This window comes from Trachemys scripta, chromosome 6 (assembly GCF_013100865.1).
Source record: "Trachemys scripta elegans isolate TJP31775 chromosome 6, CAS_Tse_1.0, whole genome shotgun sequence".
NCBI lineage: Eukaryota > Metazoa > Chordata > Testudines > Emydidae > Trachemys > Trachemys scripta.
In genome coordinates this window covers 3,673,125-3,692,244 of record NC_048303.1, presented here as the reverse complement: position 1 = coordinate 3,692,244, position 19,120 = coordinate 3,673,125, and the positions used below count along the sequence as shown (strand labels likewise).

Genomic DNA, 19,120 nt, shown 5'->3' with positions numbered 1-19,120 from the left:
GGATGGCATTTGACCTGGCTAACTACCTATGTGTGGAGAAGATCAAAAGCAGTAGGGTACTCCAGCTTTATCACTTTCTACGGCTCATGGAGCCAGTGCAGCTACAGGAGAACACAGAAGTTAGAGATGCACATGCCAGTAAAAACCCAGCTTGCCTCTCAGTTCCCAGGCTGAGTTGTAAGGTTGACCATTAGAAAAGCCAGTTACTTGTAACCTGGGTAGAACTTGCTCCGGAGGCGTCAAGAGCCCATAAATGTGGAACCCCATGTTTCTACACTTTAGACAATGTAATTTTTCAGGGTAGAACTGCACTTTAACCCATTCAGTGCTGGTCTTCAACTGTACCCACTATTGCCTCCATTCTGGCACATTCCATTTTCTTAGCTGTACTGGGAACACTTAGTAGCCACCAAACAATTTGTGTGTCTAATAGAGACATCCAGGGCACCATCTCAGAACAAGCAATGATTCTTTACATTGGGGTGTCTCTAATTGCTAACATGATTGCATAACTGTAGAATACCAAGCTACCTCACAAGGTGTTGTGGGGGTTATTTACTTGATGTTGGTGCAGCCCTTGGAAGTATTAAGCACTGTATAAGGGTGATGTATTTTAATAAAGATTTTAATATTGTCCTCCAAAATTCAGTTTTTGAAGAATACCAGATCCTCTAAAGAGCACGCACACACGACCAAGGACAAGAGTCTTTGCTGTGCTTCTAAGAGGCGCAGCACTGAATGAGTAGCCGTGAGGGAGTAGCCTAAGATGCCTTTAAGCTGATCCCAGTCTTAGGTTGTTCCCTGGCCCCCATTGTAACCGAGAAAGCCCTGAGGGACTGTCTACATTACAGCAGCCTCACTCGGTTGCCCGATGGATGGCAACACAGCTCAGAAACTCTGCAGTGCTGCTGCCCAACTCTTAACAGGTTCCTGTCATCCTTAGCCCTGTCCCTGGCCTGCCCCCTATACCAGGAGTTAAGGGGGTCCTTGCAAGGCAGTTTACTGTGGTTACTGTCCTGAGGGAATCTGCCCCCAGCTGTATCAGGGACTTTAAGAGCCCTTTGTCCAGCCCTTTTTCGCCCCAACTGACTTGGCTTTGAGGGTGGGTGACAACCTTTGTTCAGTGTAGTAGCAATAACAGGGATACACAAGAGGACACTCAGTGATCCACTCACTCACACCTTTTCCATTCTGAGCTAGGGAATTTCGCATTTAGGATGCTGCAGAATTACATGTGTGGAATCGCTTGGCTTTGTTTTTTCCACCTGAGTGATGGGTTTGGTGTATTATTTCCAGGGGTGAGAGTAACTTAAAGGACTTACCAGTACGCCGGAGTCATGAGCAGGGCACGTGGCCTCAACCGGAAGAGGTGGGGCTTTTAAATACCCGGGCCCTTTAAATCAAGATTTAAAGGCCCAGGGCCTTCGGCTGTGGCTGGGAGCCCCAGGGCCTTTAAATCACCCCTGGAGTTCCCAGCTGCAGAGGAGCAGAGCCCCTGGCCCTTTAAATCACCGCCGGAGCCCTGCCGCTGCTACCCCAAGGCTCCAGCAGCGGGGCTCGGGAGGCGATTTAAAGGGCCCAGGGCTTCGGCCACTGCAGGGAGCCCCAGGCCCTTTAAATTGCCAGTCCAGGGAATCTGGTCCAGTCCAGCACGGCGTACTGGCTCTTGCCGGTACGCCATACCGGACCAGACCGGCTTACTTTCACCTCTGATTATTTCCATAAAGAAAAAAAAGTTAAGAAACTTAAACTTCCACTGAAGTTTAGAACAGAGCCACTTTCAGCCCCACTCAATACTGTTCTGTCCACCAGAAATCCTAGCTAGTCTGATTGAGTTGCACAGACTTTTAAAAGCCACCCTCCATTTTTACACCTATAGATTGTGCAAGTAAATAACTACAGGTGCAACGGCTGTCCCTTGGACATTATCCACTGAGTTATTGAGTGTTATTTAATTAGTGGTGTGAAAACAAAAGCTCAGTGAAGGCAGGGTTGAACACTTGATCCAGTGATGAAGTCGTGGCTGATTGAACTTTCCTTTCCAGCTTTGTCCTAGCAACACTTGGACATCACACACTGTTAGTCTGCAAATCGTCCTTTCCTTTCTCATCTCCACCTTCCAGTGCAGTCTGATTGTGAAAGTCAATTAGGAGTTTGTAGGCTAAGGCACCAGCAAGACTTCCCAGTGTTGGCGCTACAAGTGGGACCCACCACCAATAATCTCCAGCCCTAAAAGAAAAGAGAGGACAGGTTTCTGGTGAATCAGAACATTTGCTTTGCTGTCATATTCTACCCTAGGTAAGCTAAGTTTGTCTTTGCTACAGAGTCAAGTTCTAATCTAGCAAAGTTATTTTTCCCCACAGAATGCATTCATACTCGAGGGAGGTGAGCTATGATATTATTTTGCACATTTATAGAGCTTTCTGTCTGAGGATCTCAAAGACTTAAAGGGCTCAATCCAAAAATCAATGGAAAGATTCTCCTGGATTTCAGTAGACTTTGGATCAGACCCTAGATGAATTAAGGCTCAGAATAGCCGTTGAGGTCTGCAGGTTTATCAACATTTTACAGACGGAATCAGAAAGAGAGACGGCCAATGCCTTTCCCAAGGTCACACAGGAAACCTATTTCAGCATAAGGAGTAGAAACCAGGTCTGAGTCCTTTGCTTACCCTCACGACCATCTTTGCTGTAATGGGAATTGCAGTCTGCATGCTGTCATACATTGAAACAATGTGTGACTCTCACGGTGAATGGCATTTGCCTATATCCAAATCCACTACAAGTAGATCCCAGTGCTGTTGAAATGTGTTTTGATTATTTGATGGCTCACCCTTAGCTACTATTTTAAATACGTTAGACAAAGCAATCAGAATTGGACCAAGATTCTGTGCCAGCCAGTCAGAATGCTGGGTGAATGTTGTGGCATATGAAAGAGCAGCGTTCCCACTGGAGTAGGGAACCAACTTGCGTACTGGGATTCCAGCTGGTCAGAGATTAGTTTCTCCCTTTAAGTTCTTTTTAAATAAGGGTTAATAGAGTTTACCTTGTATTAACACATTTTTCAGGTCACATATTTGTGATCAGTACAGTGTAAAAGGAGAGAAGGTAACCTACCTAAAGACTTCACTTCCCCAGCCTGCTATTGCAGTAAAGATCCTTGGAGGCAGGTCCCTGGAGGGGTTTATTGCATATCCAGTGTTTATTCCCATTGTCATGCCGATCACTAACACCAGGAGCCCAGTGATCACAGGCTGAGTGCCCTCTAGGGCTCCATTATTCTTCTTGTCATAGATGGCAAGAATGCACAACATGAGCACCGCTGTGGCAAGGAACTGTGGGATCGGGAGAAAGCACAGGTCAGTACAGAAGTGCATGTCGAGGCCAAAAGGCGTCACTGGAACATGTGAAAGGAGCAGAGCCCAGAGTCAGGAATCAGGACCTGCAGCAGAGCTAATCTCTAGGCAACCTTGTCAGGACAACTGACCTGCAGCAGCTGCTTGATTAGCCATGTCACCTGATTAGCTGCAGGGGCCCAGCAGGCCGGCTCTTAAGTCAGCAGCTGCAGCAGCTCACTGGCTTCTCAACACGCGTACGGGTGCATGCTCCTGTGTTACCCGGTTCCTGCTGCTCCTGCCTTGAACCCCTCCTTGATCCCATGTTCCCTCCAGTTCGACCCTGGGTTCTGACTACTGACTCTGGCTTGATCCTGGCTCTGGTATCCAGTTCCTACCCTCTCGTTTGACCCTTGGCTTTGGCTCTGGACTACTCGTGCCCACTCTGACCACTAGGCATGCTGGCTGCTCCAGTTTCTAGGCTAGACCACCCTCATCCTGGTTGACTGACAATTTGAAAAGATACATTATCCATGGACTAGATGGATTGTGAAGCATTTCACCTCTAGGTCGCCATTTTGAATCTGGCCAAGGTTGAGAGTAACCAGAAGTTGTTAGTATCTCGTCACAGCCAGCCTATGTGAAACAAACAGAGGATCTTGCCCCATTCCAAATGAGTGTGTCCACAGTACAATAGCCACTATCATCATTATATGTGTGTAAGTGTGTCTATATAAACTATTAGTCATGTCCCTCCACCTCTCAACCAAAGTACCTTAGTTATTCTGAGTCCACTTGTACCAGACTCAGAGACAGCCATAAAAACCTGTAACAATGAGCCCAAATAGCTTTTCTAGATGTAAAAGTGTCATGACTTTCAATCTCTTATGTCAGCCCCTTCCGGGGCAAGACTCAGGGGATCTGCGCCCAGTGGGGAAGCTGTGACTCCCCACTTTCTGATGGAAAAAAGCTCCCATTTCTAGCCCTCCAGCATCCCAGCCATCCTGGGCCAGGATTCTGTTGGAGATGACTGCATTTGTCCCTCCCCAGTTTGTGAGAATTTGCCCATAGATAGTAAGGTTCTGCCTTTTGCAGCCATTCCACACACACATCAATGGGAGCTGAAGACTTGTCGCTACTGGGAGCTCTCACTCTCATTCGTCTTCTTCCCCAGCAGTGATATACTCTACATTGCCTAGAAGACAGAACAAATCTGGGGACACCTGGAGACTCTACAGCTGTCACTATGTTACACACCATGGCCACTCAGAACTTCACCAGGACAGAATCCAGATCCTCCTGCTCCACAGGCACAGTGGGGACAAGGGAGGCGATTGTAACTAGAAGCTATGGGATGAAACCAAGGAATAGCTTAGAGACATTTCATATTAGACCAGATGACACACTAGCGATAATTAGGGAGCTGGAGGGAATTGGTCCTGCGTTGGCTGGAGAATGGATTAGAGGGCTCTACAGCCTCTGTCCCTCCTCAATCAGGCTGTTCCCCATGTGGAAGAAGGAGCAGGTTTGGCCCCCAAATGACAAATCTTACAAGGATCAGTGGAGGCTCTGGCTCCTTCTGCTCCCCTATTGGCCTCCCATTCTCTCTGCTCCCGCCGTTGGGACAGCTCCTGCTGGAACTGTGCAGACATGAACTCTGGGCCCAGAACCCTACGTACAGGAGGGTTCCACAGCACCAGAGCCCAGATGATCAGTAACTAACCCACACGCTCTGCAAGGTGGATGGCATGACAATGCCACCTCCACCCTCTCCCATCCCTCAGTCAGGCAGGAGCTCGTACCCTGCAGTGCCCTGGGGAGTGGAAGAGGGAGCAAACTGCACTGTGAAGTGGTTTTCCTGCTGCTGTCCCCCACAGGTCAGGCTTGCCTGGATCCCTACACAGAGAACCAGGGAAGGGTTTTTAAGGTGGACTGCAGTCATGCTGATTGCTTGACAGCTGAAACGTGCTCCGTGGCCAGAGTATTTGGGTTCTGAGGAAGGCTTGTGATTCTCACCTCCTGGACTAGTGCAAGCAAAACATGCCTTGGGAAGATGCACTCACCCTCACAGTCACCAGGATTGCAGCCAAACTCACAGAGCCTCTCTGACCAGTTCCTGGCAGGGCAGGGGTCTCTGCCTTGAATTAGAATGTTGCAAGTAGTTCTGGCCATAGCATGGTGGAGATGCTGCACCCACACAGAGAAGTGGGGTCACAGAGCAGGGAAACAGCAACCCAAGTTATAGTCCTGATGAACCCCAAAGAGGCTCCTTCACCCAGATATATGAGACATGAATTTTTGCCTTATGTTTGGAAATAAACAAATAGGGAGTGTTCAACAAGAAACCTGGAGTGGGGTCCACAGCAAAAGAACCGCTAACAGAAGATGAATCACAAACAATAGAAGAACATCGTCTACATGGATTCCACATGCCAGCAAGGTGAGTAACGCCCCTGTAGAGCAGGACTGCTACAGCGCTGCCAAATTACTGCACAGCCCAGTGGAGACGGCGCAAACAGTAATTTCATCACAGCAGACACAATGTTGAAGAAAGGAATGATGTTCTGCATGTCACTCCATGAACAGAGGGTTAAAGGCATTTAGGATCTGAGCCTGAGAAGCGCTCCCGTAACTCCCATGGACTCAAGCAGGGCCTAAACCCTCAGGTAATCCTAGACACAATCACCATTCCAGAGCACATCTCATAGACTCATAGACTTTAAGGTCAGAAGGGACCATTATGATCATCTGGTCTGACCCCCTGCATGCTGCAGGCCGCAAGACCCTTCCTTGGACTCTGCCGTTGAAGTCCCCAATCCTGTGTTTTAGTGACTTCAATCGGCTGAGACCCTCCTGCTAGTGATCCCTGCCCCATGCTGCGGAGGAAGGCGAAAAACCTCCAGAGGCTCAGCCAATCTACCCTGGAGGAAAATTCCTTCCCGACCCCAAATATGGCGATCAGTAATACCCCGAGCATATAGGCAAGAGTCTCTAGCCTGACCCTTGTTGGCCATTATGCTATTCATGTACCCTTGCTTGGTTTTCCTTGGCTACTATGTTTTACCATTAAACCATTCCCTCCATAAACTTATCCAACTTAATCTTAAAACCAGACAGGTCCGTCGCCCCCACCGTTTCCCTCGGAAGGCCGTTCCAATATTTCACCCCTCTGACGGTCAGAAACCTTCGTCTAATTTCAAGCCTGAACTTCCCCCCGGCCAGTTTGTATCCATTCGTTCTCGTGTCCACATTAGTACTAAGCTGGAATAATTCCTCTCCCTCCCCTGTATTAACCCCTCTGATATATTTGAAGATAGCAATCATATCCCCCCTCAGCCTTCGCTTTGTCAAACTAAACAACCCAAGCTCCTCTAATCTCTTTTCATACGACAGGTTTTCCATTCCTCTGATCATCTTAGTCGCCCTTCTCTGCACCCGTTCCAGTTTGAGTTCATCTTTTTTAAACATGGGAGACCAGAACTACACACAGTACTCTAAATGAGGTCTCACCAGCGCCTTATACAACGGAAGCAGGACCTCCCTATCCCTACTAGATATACCTCGCCTAATACATCCCAAGACCGCATTGGCTTTTTTCACCGCCTCGTCACATTGTCGACTCATAGTCATCCTGCAGTCCACAAGGACCCCTAGGTCCTTCTCCTCTTCCGTTACTTCTAACCAATGTGTCCCCATCTTGTAACTAAAATTTTTATTAGTCATCCCCAAGTGCATCACCTTACACTTTTCACTATTAAATTTCATCCTATTTCTGATACTCCAATTCACAAGCTCATTCAAGTCTCCCTGCAGAATATCCCTATCCTCCTCCGAGTTTGCAACTCCTCCCACCTTCGTATCATCCGCAAACTTTATCAGCCCACTCTTGCAATCGGTCCCGAGGTCAGTTATAAATAGATTAAATAAAATGGGTCCCAAAACCGAACCTTGAGGCACTCCACTAGTAACCTCCCTCCAACCCGACAATTCTCCCTTTAATACAACCCGCTGCATTCTCCCCATTAACCAATTCCTTATCCACCTCTGGATTTTCATATCGATCCCCATGTTTTTCATTTTAACCAATAATTCCTCATGGGGTACTGTATCAAATGCTTTACTGAAATCCAGGTATATTAGGTCCACCGCATTTCCCTTATCTAATAAGTCAGTCTCTGCCCTCTCCGCCAGCAGCAGAGGATTTACTCACAATGCCAGAGTTGATGGCTTCATGGAAATTAACATACAACCAAGCAGCAGCCTGACTGCTAGCAATGAGCAAAAACAACCCACCAATATTCCCACAGCCGGAAGCCACCGCTTTAGGAGCCACATGCTAAAAGAATGAAGAGTGAGAAGGGGGGGAAGTTAGTCATAAATGTGCAGCACATGGAGAGCTCATCCTCCAGACTTCACCCCGTCCGGGTCTACCCTAGGAGCCTCATTCCAGGCACCTAATTCTCTCTATGCTGCTCCGCCATGGGGCTGAAGTCACAAGATCAGCCTTTTCCTAACAACTCTCTCCACCAGCCTATTTGTAGCTGGCTCAGAGACCCCTCCATGATGCACAGGGAGCAGAGAAGCCCCATATGTGTCTGCCCTTCCCTCACTGCCACGGGGTGTGATTGGGTGCTGATGCTCTCCTAACCCTGGGTACACTTCAACGGTGATGGACCATGGAAATAATTTTTGAAAGAAACCGAACAAAAAACTGTAAAAAGCTTGAAACATTCTCAGTAGCAACCAGGTGCCTTACAGAGCAGTCACCTGTTGGAACAGACAAATGCGCTCCAAACGGAGCTCTGCTTCGGTACTGATCGTTCACTCCCCCATACTAAGGCTCCAGCCAACCCTCCTCTGTGCTCTGTTTCCGTGCACCCATCTGCCAATTAAGCCACAGTACTTCATCTAGTCACCCTTAAATTCAGCCCGCTGTGCCGCAGGCAAACATCCTCCACTGCACGCTCATCAGGGCAGTTGATGTGTCTTTTACAGGGCTGAGCGTGCTACTGCTGCTTAACAATAACAGCCCTCTGCATTGAACCTGCAACAGCACCTAGTCACCAAGCCAGGCAGCTGTGACCACAGGTGTGCTCCGAACACAACAGTGACATGGCAGAGAAATCCTGAGTACTGACCTCATTTACAAATCCTCCCAGCAGAGTCATATACGGAGCAGGGTAGGTGGCGAAGATCCCAGCTGTGCCATTAGGTCCCGTCACAATGAAGTGTCCATCCGCGTATTCACACAGCGCATCTAGGAGAAAGGGGAGACATGGGGTTAACCCTGCTGCTGACGCTGGCCCACACAGGGGCCCTCAGACTGTGGTGATGAGGCATGAGGGCAAACTGAGGAGGGACAGCAGGATGGCCCCACCCTGACTAAATGCAAACACATTGATTGCAGTCAGGACAGGCACAAGACAGAGTGGAGGGGGGGAAAGAGACGTGGCCAAGCAGCCACTCCTTTCCCAGGAAATGAGTTCATGGATATCTTGTCTCCCTGAGACTTTGCCCAGCAGAACTTTATTATGTCCACAGGCTCCCAGCCCCCACTGACAAGCAGAGGCTTGGATGTGAACTCTGCAGGTACTGGTGAGGAAAGCACTGGGGCCTATTGGGAAGAACAGAGGCTGCTTCTCTGCTCCCCCCCAGACTTTTCAGACATGCCTGAGCTGGCCCGTAGCAGCTCCCCCTCCTGGGAATTGCTGGCAGAAAAATAAATGCCAGTCCCTTCTTGTCCAGACTTTCAGTGGGGCTGAGCCCCCCCACCCCACTGCACCCCACCCCAGTGGAGGTCAACAGCAGCTGCAGCTGCTCAGTAGTTTTTAAAAGCAGGCCATATCCGCCTGCCTCCTTTGCTAAGTCTGCACCCCTCCCTTTGGGATCCAGACCTCGCCACAGTAACCTCAGCCCCTGGGACTCCTAGTAGGCCTGCCTGCAATGTACTACACTTGGGGTGGCACTTGCAGACCTTTGAAAGCATCGGCTGTCTCAGAATGCAGCTGCCTGACCACTAGGCAGCTTTAGGCAATGGGACTACAGGACACCTGCTTTCCAGCAAATGCATTGCCTTCCTGGGTGCACTTCAAGCTATTGGCTATGATCTATAAGGCTATATGGGTAGGGCGGCACTGCAGTGTAAGCCCAGGGTTTGAACTCAGGCTCACGCCTAACCCTCCTTCTGTCTACACACAAATTGTGCTAACCCAGAGTCCCACAACCCCCCCGGTGGTGGAGGGTTCGAGCATGAGTCAAGTTGGGACCCAGAGTCCATGCCCTATTGCTTTGCAGTATAGATACAGCCCCACTGAACTCATGCTCTGGGAGTCCACCAAAAGTATCCCACATGCTGACTTTCTTTGTCTTCTGCATAGTCAAATTTGATGGACAGTCATGTTTTCCCATGTTGCACCATGAACAAAAAGGCTGAACAGCCATATTTGGGGAGGGCACTAGGAAGTCTGGGATATGGGTGGTTGGACTCAGGCTCGCAGTATCCAGTGTAAATGCTGGAACCCCAGATTAGGTTCTGGGGCTCAACACTTCCTAACTTGGGGTTACAAATGAATATAGACGCCCATCCCTAGGTTAACAAACCCAGGGCCTGCTAACTTCAGTTCTACCAACCCTGGGCTTACACTGCAGTGCAGACATATCCCTATGTGGCTAGCCAAGAGCTGGCCCTCTCCCCCAAGACACAACAGTAGATGAGGTAGTGGAGGACTCAAATTAATGGTCCCAAGACTTAGCTGTCTGGAAGCTGCTGCCAGGAATTCTCAGCTGAGCACACTGGGATTTGGTCCTTAAGGTGGTCTGAATAAGCCCAACTCTTTTGGTCCCAGTGCAAAGCCCATCTCTCTTGTCAGGGGCTTGCTGGAGGTGGGTGGGAGGGGATAGCATTGAGTTGTCTATTTGATTATGAACAGAGATCCCGAGGCAGATAAGAGCGCTCACCTTCTAGAGATCTAATATAGACAGGAATATACTCAAGGACAAACATAATAGTGCGGTTACCGCCTGGGATCAAATTCAGACTCAGCTTTGCAGGGACTGAGTCCCTACAGGGAGAGCCGCAGGATTCACATCCCTCACTGGGAGCTGCAGAAGACTCATCGGTTCAGTGGATCAGGAGCAGCAGGTGAACCAATCCATTCCCAGCAATTCCCGTAACGCTGGAAAAGCAACCATACCGTAGTACATGCAGAACACTAGGGATGCTGCCAAGAAGGAGCCCAGGAACTGGCCAATTATGTACGCTGGCAGCTTTCTCCAGGGAAGATTTCCTAAGACGCAGTGTGTGAAGCTTATTGAGGCATTCATATGAGCTCCTGTTTAAAAACATACATATATACGGATAAATACAAACACACACACACGTATTTATATACACATTACATCTGCTTCCTAAATAACATGTCTGTGGCAGTGCAACAACTCTAAAGCCCCATAGTTGATGGTCAACACTGAGACTAGGCTCCTGCTCCCAAAACACCAAGTGCCAAGAATTCAGAAGCTTAGATCCACTGCAGACAAGTCCCCTCCATGCTGGAGCAGGTGAGCCAGCCGCTCCAGGAAATAGCAGGGGTGCCTCTAGCAGGTCTGATTCTCCGGTGCCTTGCACCTTGTGTCGTCATTTGCACCTGCGGAGAGCAAGTGCAAAATGCTACCATTGGCATGGAAAAGATCACCAGTGTCCCAGCTCCTGTGCTGCCAGTGAGTTAGCTCATTGCTCCATCCCACGCATCAGGGAGCTTGAGATGTTCTCCCATGCGTTGCTAAGTTGCCATTTGTTTCCGGCACAGTGAGTGCACCAGGGAACAGACCTATGGGCTCGCTGGGCCCCGATTCATGGCCTGCACCTTGTAAAACAAATCACAACAGTAGCACTTACACCCACTTGCTATCGCGCTCCACGGGTGTAAACGAGGACACAAGGTGCCGGGGGATGGTGAATCAGGCCCCATCACCGCTCCATGCTGGGTTCTGAGAAGTAACACACTGGCTGAGCATCTCTGCTCTACAGTCCCGGTGCTGTTCCACTTTCCCCTGCAGCCATAAGTTACATGATGACAAGCACCTAGGGTCTGACCCTAAGCAGGGCAACGCAGACGAACCTTTCCTAAAGTCAGTGGGAGCTGCAGGTTCTCAGCACCTCTAAAATCAGGCCCTACGTCTGGCTTTAAAGTAAAAGGTTGAGGTACAGGGAGGGTGTAGCGGGGTTAGGGTGACCAGACAGCAAGTGTGAAAAATCGGGCCAGAGGGCGGGGGGTTAATAGGAGCCTATATAAGAAAAAGCCCCAAATATCAGGACTGTCCCTATATAATTGGGACATCTGGTCACCCTAAGCGGGGTGGCTACCCGCTCCAGCCCTGACAGGGTTGGAACCAGCCCGGGGAGAGGGCTGGAGGGCTGGGAGAACAGCCCAGGCTGAGTGGGAAGCAAGCTCAGCAGGGGCCACGCCCCAGTCAGGGCCCAGCTGGCCCTATAAAGGCTTGAGCCTGGAGCTCAATGAGACAATCTCTCTCTGCTTGTAGAGAGAGAAGGGCCTGGCTGCAAGGGAGCTGAGCAGGGTACTGGGATTGGAGCAGGGCTGGGGGAAGGCTAGAGGCGCTGAGGAGCTCCAGCCTGAAAAACCCCCAGGCTGTGGGCCTAGCTGAGGGCCTAAGACCAGTACCGGGGCTGCAGAGGGGCAGCCCAACTATAGAGAGAGGCAGCAGGTCCAGCCCAACCTTGCCTATGATGAGTGGCATGTACTGCAGTCTGCCCCAGGGAGTGGGGCTAGATGGTGACTGGCAGTAGCCGTACACTGAGGCAAGGTGGGGTTAGTGGGTGGGGGTTCCCCTGGGGGGGGAGACCCTGAGACTGAGGGGTTCTGCAAGGGGGGTAGAAACCCAGTGAAGGGGCACCGGGGTCCTTGGAGGGACGCGGGGGCCAGAGAGCAGTAAGGCAGATAACCAGCCTGCAAGGGGCGCTCCTGGCTGAAAAATGAGCTAATTCCTGAGGACGATCAGCAGGAGGTGCCGCGGGGCTGAAACAAGCCCTTACAGTGGGGATGACAAGCCCTGGGATTTCCAAGTGAGAGCCATAGCTGAAGGGCTGAGGAGCAAAGCCAAAAAGGCAAGAACACACTATATCTGAGCAGTAACCTGCCAGAAAGGTCTTCAGCTTAGCTCTGCTTTGGGAAGCGTGTTCAAACTGTTATTAATCATTCCTTAGATTACAATTACACCCAAAGGAACAGTCAGCATGGATTCACCAAGGGCAAGTCATGCCTGACTAACCTAATTGCCTTATATGATGAGATAACTGGCTCTTTTGATACGGTCTCCCACAGTATTCTTGCCGGCAAGTTAAAGTAGTATGGGCTGGATGAATGGACTATAAGGTGATAGAGAGCTGGCTAGATCGTCGGGCTCAACGGGTAGTGATCAATGGCTCCATGTCTAGTTGGCAGCCGGTTTCAAGCGGAGTGCCCCAAGGGTCAGTCCTGGGGCCGGTTTTGTTCAATATCTTCATTAATGATCTGGAGCAGAGGTCCCCAATGCGGTGCCCGCAGGCGCCATGGCGCCCGGCGGGGCATTTATGTGCGGCCGCCTAGTGCCAAGCAGGGGAGAGAAGCCGTGGCCCTGCGCCTGCCGGGGACAGAGTACTCCGGGGCTGCAGGCACCAGTGTTCTCTGTCCTCGCGGCTTCTCTCCGGCTTCTCTCTGCGTTGCCCAGAACTGCTGCCAAAAAAATAATAAATAAATCACCGCTCCGACTTTGCCGTCCCAAGAATGGACGGAATGCCGCCCCGTAGCATGTGCTGCCCCAGGCACGTGCTTGCTCCACTTGTGCCTGGAGCCTGCCCTGTATGTGAGTATTCTTCCACTGCACTGATACTGCTGTTTATTGTGCTTTGCGATTTATTATTTTTTTAACATTTTGCCCCCAAATGAGTGGTTCAAATAAAAGACAACATACGTATTATTTCAATGCAGAGTGGGAAGAATCCTATTGTTTTATTGAAAATAAAGGGAAATGTGTTCGCTTATTGTGCGGGGGTGCTGTTGCAGTGCCGAAAAAACATAATGTCGAACGCCATTTCCAAACTAATCACGGCTCTTTTGACATTAGCCATCCACTTAAATCTGAGTTGAGAGAGGTTTGATTTGAGTTGATTAATTTTCTTCTATCTGCCCAGCAATCTGTTTTCACTAGACAAGCGGTAAAGTCTAAAGGTGCTACTATTGCTTCCTTTAAAATTGCTCCTCTGCACGCAAAGAAGAGAAAACCCTTTCAAGATGGTGAATTGTTGAAGGAAGCATTTTTGACTGGTGATGATTGCCTGTTTCAAGGATTTCCTAACAAGGGTGAGATTTTGTCGGCAATACAAGACTTGCAGTTTTCAGACAACACAGTTACGAGGAGGATACATGCAATTTCAAGCGACATGCAAACTCAGCTAAAGGATGACTTGGAAATATGCGACTGGTTTTCACTGCAATTCGATGAGTTGACAGATATATTGGATCCAGTGCAGTTGGCATTTATGGTGAGAATGGTATTTAGTGACTTCACCATAAGAGTTACTAAAAGTATTGCCTACGAATGGGTGAACAAAGGGTGAGGACATCTATAATTTATTCAAATCATATGCAACATCAATTAGTATGCCACTACACAAGCTGTCTGCGATCACCACTGATGGGGCACCAGCAATGATGGGCAGCGCCAATGGATTCATTGCACTCTGTAAGAAGAAAGAATCTTTTCTGAACTTTATGTCTTATCATTGCATTATCCACCAAGAAGCTTTGTGCGTCAAAGTTCTTTCTTTTCAACACGTCATGAATGTCGTTATTAAAATAATTAACTCTATTAGAGCTAAAGCTTTGCAACACCGACTTTTTAAGGCCCTGTTGGAAGATGTTGATGATAAACAATCTGATCTTATCTTGCACACAGAAGTACGATGGCTGAGCAAAGGTAAAGTTCTTGCACGTTTTTTAAGCCTAATTGAAGAGATCAAAGAATTTCTTAAGTCCACAAATCAGAACTTCGAGCAACTAGAAGACTCCAACTGGTTAATGGATTTGGCTTTTCTTGCCGACATCACTGACAAATTTAACATTTTAAATCTTGAGCTCCAGGGAAAAGACAAACATGGTTCAAATGATAGGTTCTGTAAAATCATTCAAAGCAAAACTGATCTTGTGGATGTCACATATGAAGACGAAGTATCTCGTACATTTCCCTAGTATGAAGAAAATTGTATGTGACAGTGATTTTAACCCATCACCATTTGTTATCCACATTCAAACACTTCTGGAACAATTTGAAAAGAGATTTCACCCGTTCACCATCACTGAGCCTGTAGTTGCCTTTCTTGTGAATCCTTTTACTTGCCAAATAGAGGTAACAGAAATGGCTACATGAATTGTGAGACTCATTCAAGTAAGAACAGAAGACGTGGAACTGGAGATTTTGGACCTTCAAAATGATATTGTTCTAAAATCCTGTGCAACAGATGAAAACTTTTGGGATCTGGTTGACTGAAAAAAGTTTCCTGTCTTAAAAAATGTAGCATACAAAATCAAATCTTATTTCGGTTCCACTTATCTATGCAAAGTTCTGTTTTCAACAATGAACATCATAAAATCAAAATACAGATCTCGGCATACAGATGCCCATCTTGACGATTGCTTATGAACTGGAATATCATCCTATTCTCCCAATTACGAAAAATTGGCTGAAGAAATGCAGTGCCAAAAATCACACTGACTTTATTAAAAAAACCATGTGAATTAATGATACCTATTTTCCATTAAGTGCCGATGAGCGCGTATGATTAACTTGTGTTTAACTTTTTTTCATATGTGTGTGTTTGTTTATTGAAATCCAGATACAAGTAACAATACAAAGAATATTTTTAATTAACCATAACTGGCTATCTACGTTAAAGTAAGAATAATAAATATATTTGGACCAGCAGTTCAACAATGTTTTACTTTTTTAAAATAAATAAGATGAAAACTGTTTCTGATATTTATTTTGTAAAAACTCCTTAATTTTTCTTACAGGTAGATAAAAAAAGAGCAAATTCACATGGTAAGGTGACAGAGTAATTGCCGAATAATTTAATTAATATCTTTTACATGTAAAATTACCTTTTTTATTTTATGGATTCATATAGTATGTAATATTAAATATGATGTTTTTCGTATTATTTAATGTACAAATACAAAATAAGCCTTGAAAAATTGTTGGCACGCGCCACACTCTTCTGAAAACATGAATGTGCTACTGGCCACAAAAAAGTTGTGGACCACTGATCTGGAGGATGGCATGGACTGCACTCTCAGCAAGTTTGCAGATGACACTAAACTGGGAAGAGTGGTAGATACGCTGGAGGGGAGGGATTGGATACAGAAGGACCTAGACAAATTAGAGGATTGGGCCAAAAGAAACCTGATGAGGTTCAACAAGGACAAGTGCAGAGTCCTGCACTTAGGACGGAAGAATCTCATTCACTGTTACAGACTAGGGACCGAATGGCTAGGAAGCAGTTCTGCAGAAAAGGACCTAGGGGTTACAGTGGACGAGAAGCTGGATATGAGTCAACAGTGTGCTCTTGTTGCCAAGAAGGCTAACGGCATTTTGGGCTGTATAAGTAGGCGCATTGCCAGCAGATCGAGGGACGTGATCGTTCCCCTCTATTCAACATTGGTGAGGCCTCATCTGGAGTACTGTGTCCAGTTTTGGGCCCCACACTACAAGAAGGATGTGGAAAAATTGGAAAGAGTCCAGCGGAGGGCAACAAAAATGATTAGGGGGCTGGAGCACATGACTTATGAGGAGAGGCTGAGGGAACTGGGATTGTTTAGTCTGCAGAAGAGAAGAATGAGGGGGGATTTGATAGCTGCTTTCAACTACCTGAAAGGGGGTTCCAGAGAGGATGGATCTAGACTGTTCTCAGTGGTACCAGATGACAGAACAAGGAGTAATGGTCTCAAGTTGCAGTGGGGGAGGTTTAGGTTGGATATTAGGAAAAACTTTTTCCCTAGGAAGGTGGTGAAGCACTGGAATGGGTTACCAAGGGAGGTGGTAATCTCCTTCCTTAGAGGTTTTTAAGGCCCAGCTTGACAAAGCCCTGGCTGGGATGATTTGGTTGGCGATTGATCCTGCTTTGAGCAGGGGGTTGGACTAGATGACTTCCTGAGGTCCCTTCCAGCCCCTGATATTCTATGATTTGTATGTGGCCGATCAAGTCCAACATGGCTTGAAAGCGCACTTCCAGCAGGAAGGCCCTGGCTCGCATGGAGTTGAGAACTGATAAATTCTACGTGTTGAACCAGCGTTAACATGGATTTTTCCATGTTTATTAGGAGACCCAGAGTACTGCAGGTGGAGCACACCAGATTGAGGCTCCTCTGGACCTGCTCCACAGACTTGCACCGATCCCCATTGGCATCAGCGCTGGGAGGACCCTTGTGCCAAAGGTGCGCTACGCACCGAAGTTCATAGACTCATAGAATATCAGGGTTGGAAGGGACCTCAGGAGGTCATCTAGTCCAACCCCCTGCTCAAAGCAGGACCAATCTCCAGACAGATTTTTGCCACAGATCCCTAAATGACCCCCTCAAGGATTGAACTCACAACCCTGGGTTTAGCAGGCCAATGCTCAACCACTGAGCTATCCCTCCCCCCACTTGAAGTGCTGGATGCCGTATCGGGCCGCTCCAGCTCCGAAGCTGGGCGCAGGGCCGCCTGCATCAGGAGTGCCCTGAGGCGTATGTCGTGCTCTCTTTGTGTCCACGGACAAAAGTTCTGACAGATGCAACAATGCTCCTTTATATGTTCCTTAATCTTTTTGTCTCCTTGTTGCCATCCCTTCGTTTCTCTGCCAGGGATGGTGTCACTTTAAACATCCAGAAGCATTTTAAACTGGGCAACATGGAAATGTTCTCTGGCTTCCAATCACCGTGGGGTGAGATGGCCTCTCGTTGTGGGAGGGAAACTCTGTGGTTCGCTAAGTTTTCCCCAAACGCTGCTTTGAGAGTGGAGTTCGCCACACATCCTCCAGCACCATCCTGGAATGAACACGTGGGACCATCCCTAGATCAAGGAATCCCAGAGCTCTGGGCAGATGCAGGAGAACCACAGGGCCATCTGCGCAGAAGCGGAGAGCCATGTACAGGTGGAGATTTCAGTGCTGAGGCTCCTTGCTGCACGCTGCTCCTAGAGGAATGGAACCTCCTCCACTCAACATTTCCACTTTCCAGGCTCTCAGCACCCAGGTGTGTTACAAGGCTCTCCCCTCAGCCATTCACTCGCTGGGGTGTGGCCTGCACTGCTTGGATAGCAAAGCACCAATTCCTTTTCCCAGGAGGTACTAAGCATCTCCCATCGAGTGCCTCAGAGCTGAGGGTGCTCAGTGCTTTGCAGGATCAGGCCCAGAAGAGTAAAGGAGGCAACCCAACCATTCGGCTGTACCTCTGGCTCACTTATACAGACTCCAATGAGCTTCCTGCATGCCACCCACTAGGATATATCCAGTGTCCCTAGGGGAATCTGCCATTGCTCATGGGGCTGGACAGTTGGCCACTACAGGATGCACAACACCATAATCCCTGGTACTAGCACATTTCATTGCTGTCCTACTCACCAGAGATGCCGCCGGCTGCATGAATCCCCATAGTCACGCCGATTCCAAATGCCAAGTTGATGCTCAGATACTTCCCAAATTCTCCTTTTCCTAATATCACCTGAGCAACACCACCTATACCAAAGAACTGATGCAGAGAAAAAGAGTCGTGCGTCACACAGTTTGCTATGGCTGCTGGCAGGCAGGACAGCTCACCACCCTCTAGAAATCCTTTTCACAGCTCGTTTCTAGCTCATTTCAGAGCACCTTCTTTTCCAAAGGTGAGTCAGTGGGAAGCCTAAATGGGGATATTGGGGGGTGGGTGGGTAGGGAACAGAGGGAAAAGCCAGGGATCAGCAATTTTACATAAACAAACAGACCCAAACCCACAGGAATTTTTCCAGTGATCCATGGGCAGATTGTAGACATTTGTGTGTCCATCGCCTCAGTGTTGCATTTGGAAAGCTACAGGTACCTCAAAGTCACATCCACACGTGTGTGTTTTAGACAAACTCAGAGACCTGGGATGGGATCTGGAACAGATTTGTAAAAGGCCCTGCGTTTGATTATAGAATATCAGGGTTGGAAAGGACCTAAGGAGGTCATCTAGTCCAATCCCCTGCTCAAAGCAGGACCAATCCCCAGACAGATTTTTGCCCCAGATCCCTAAGTGGCCCCCTTAAGGATTGAAGTCACAACCCTGGGTTTAAGCTATCCCTCCCCCGCATCACTATCAAGCTCAATCTCAGTATCTTTATACATTTGCAAAAAGAAGAACAGGAGTACTTGTGGCACCTTAGAGACTAACAAATTTATTAGAGCATAAGCTTTCGTGGACTACAGCCCACTTCTTCGGATGCATATGCATCAGGCTTGACAAAGCCCTGGCTGGGATGATTTAGTTGGGGATTGATCCTGCTTTGAGCAGGGGGTTGGACTTCCACCCCTGATAGTCTATGAGGCCGATCAAGTCCGACATGGCTTGAAAGCACACTTCCAGCAGGAAGGCCCTGGCTCGCATGGAGTCGAGAAGCTTTCGGGCTGTAGTCCACGAAAGCTTATGCTCTAATAAATTTGTTAGTCTCTAAGGTGCCACAAGTACTCCTGTTCTTCTTTTTGCGGATACAGACTAACACGGCTGCTACTCTGAAACCTGT

At 48.2% G+C, this 19,120-nt stretch overlaps 1 protein-coding gene across 1 annotated transcript; it reads right to left on the bottom strand.

Moving 5' to 3' along the window:
- Positions 1-1,716: 1,716 nt before the first annotated feature.
- LOC117879376 (aquaporin-7-like) lies at positions 1,717-18,111 on the bottom strand (the record flags this gene model as incomplete). The annotated part of the gene is given in 5 exon segments (XM_034774520.1): positions 1,717-2,229; positions 3,117-3,334; positions 8,473-8,591; positions 10,528-10,665; positions 17,985-18,111. Coding segments are annotated over 5 exon segments (762 nt in total), but the record flags the coding sequence as incomplete, so codon positions are not given.
- Positions 18,112-19,120: the final 1,009 nt, after the last annotated feature.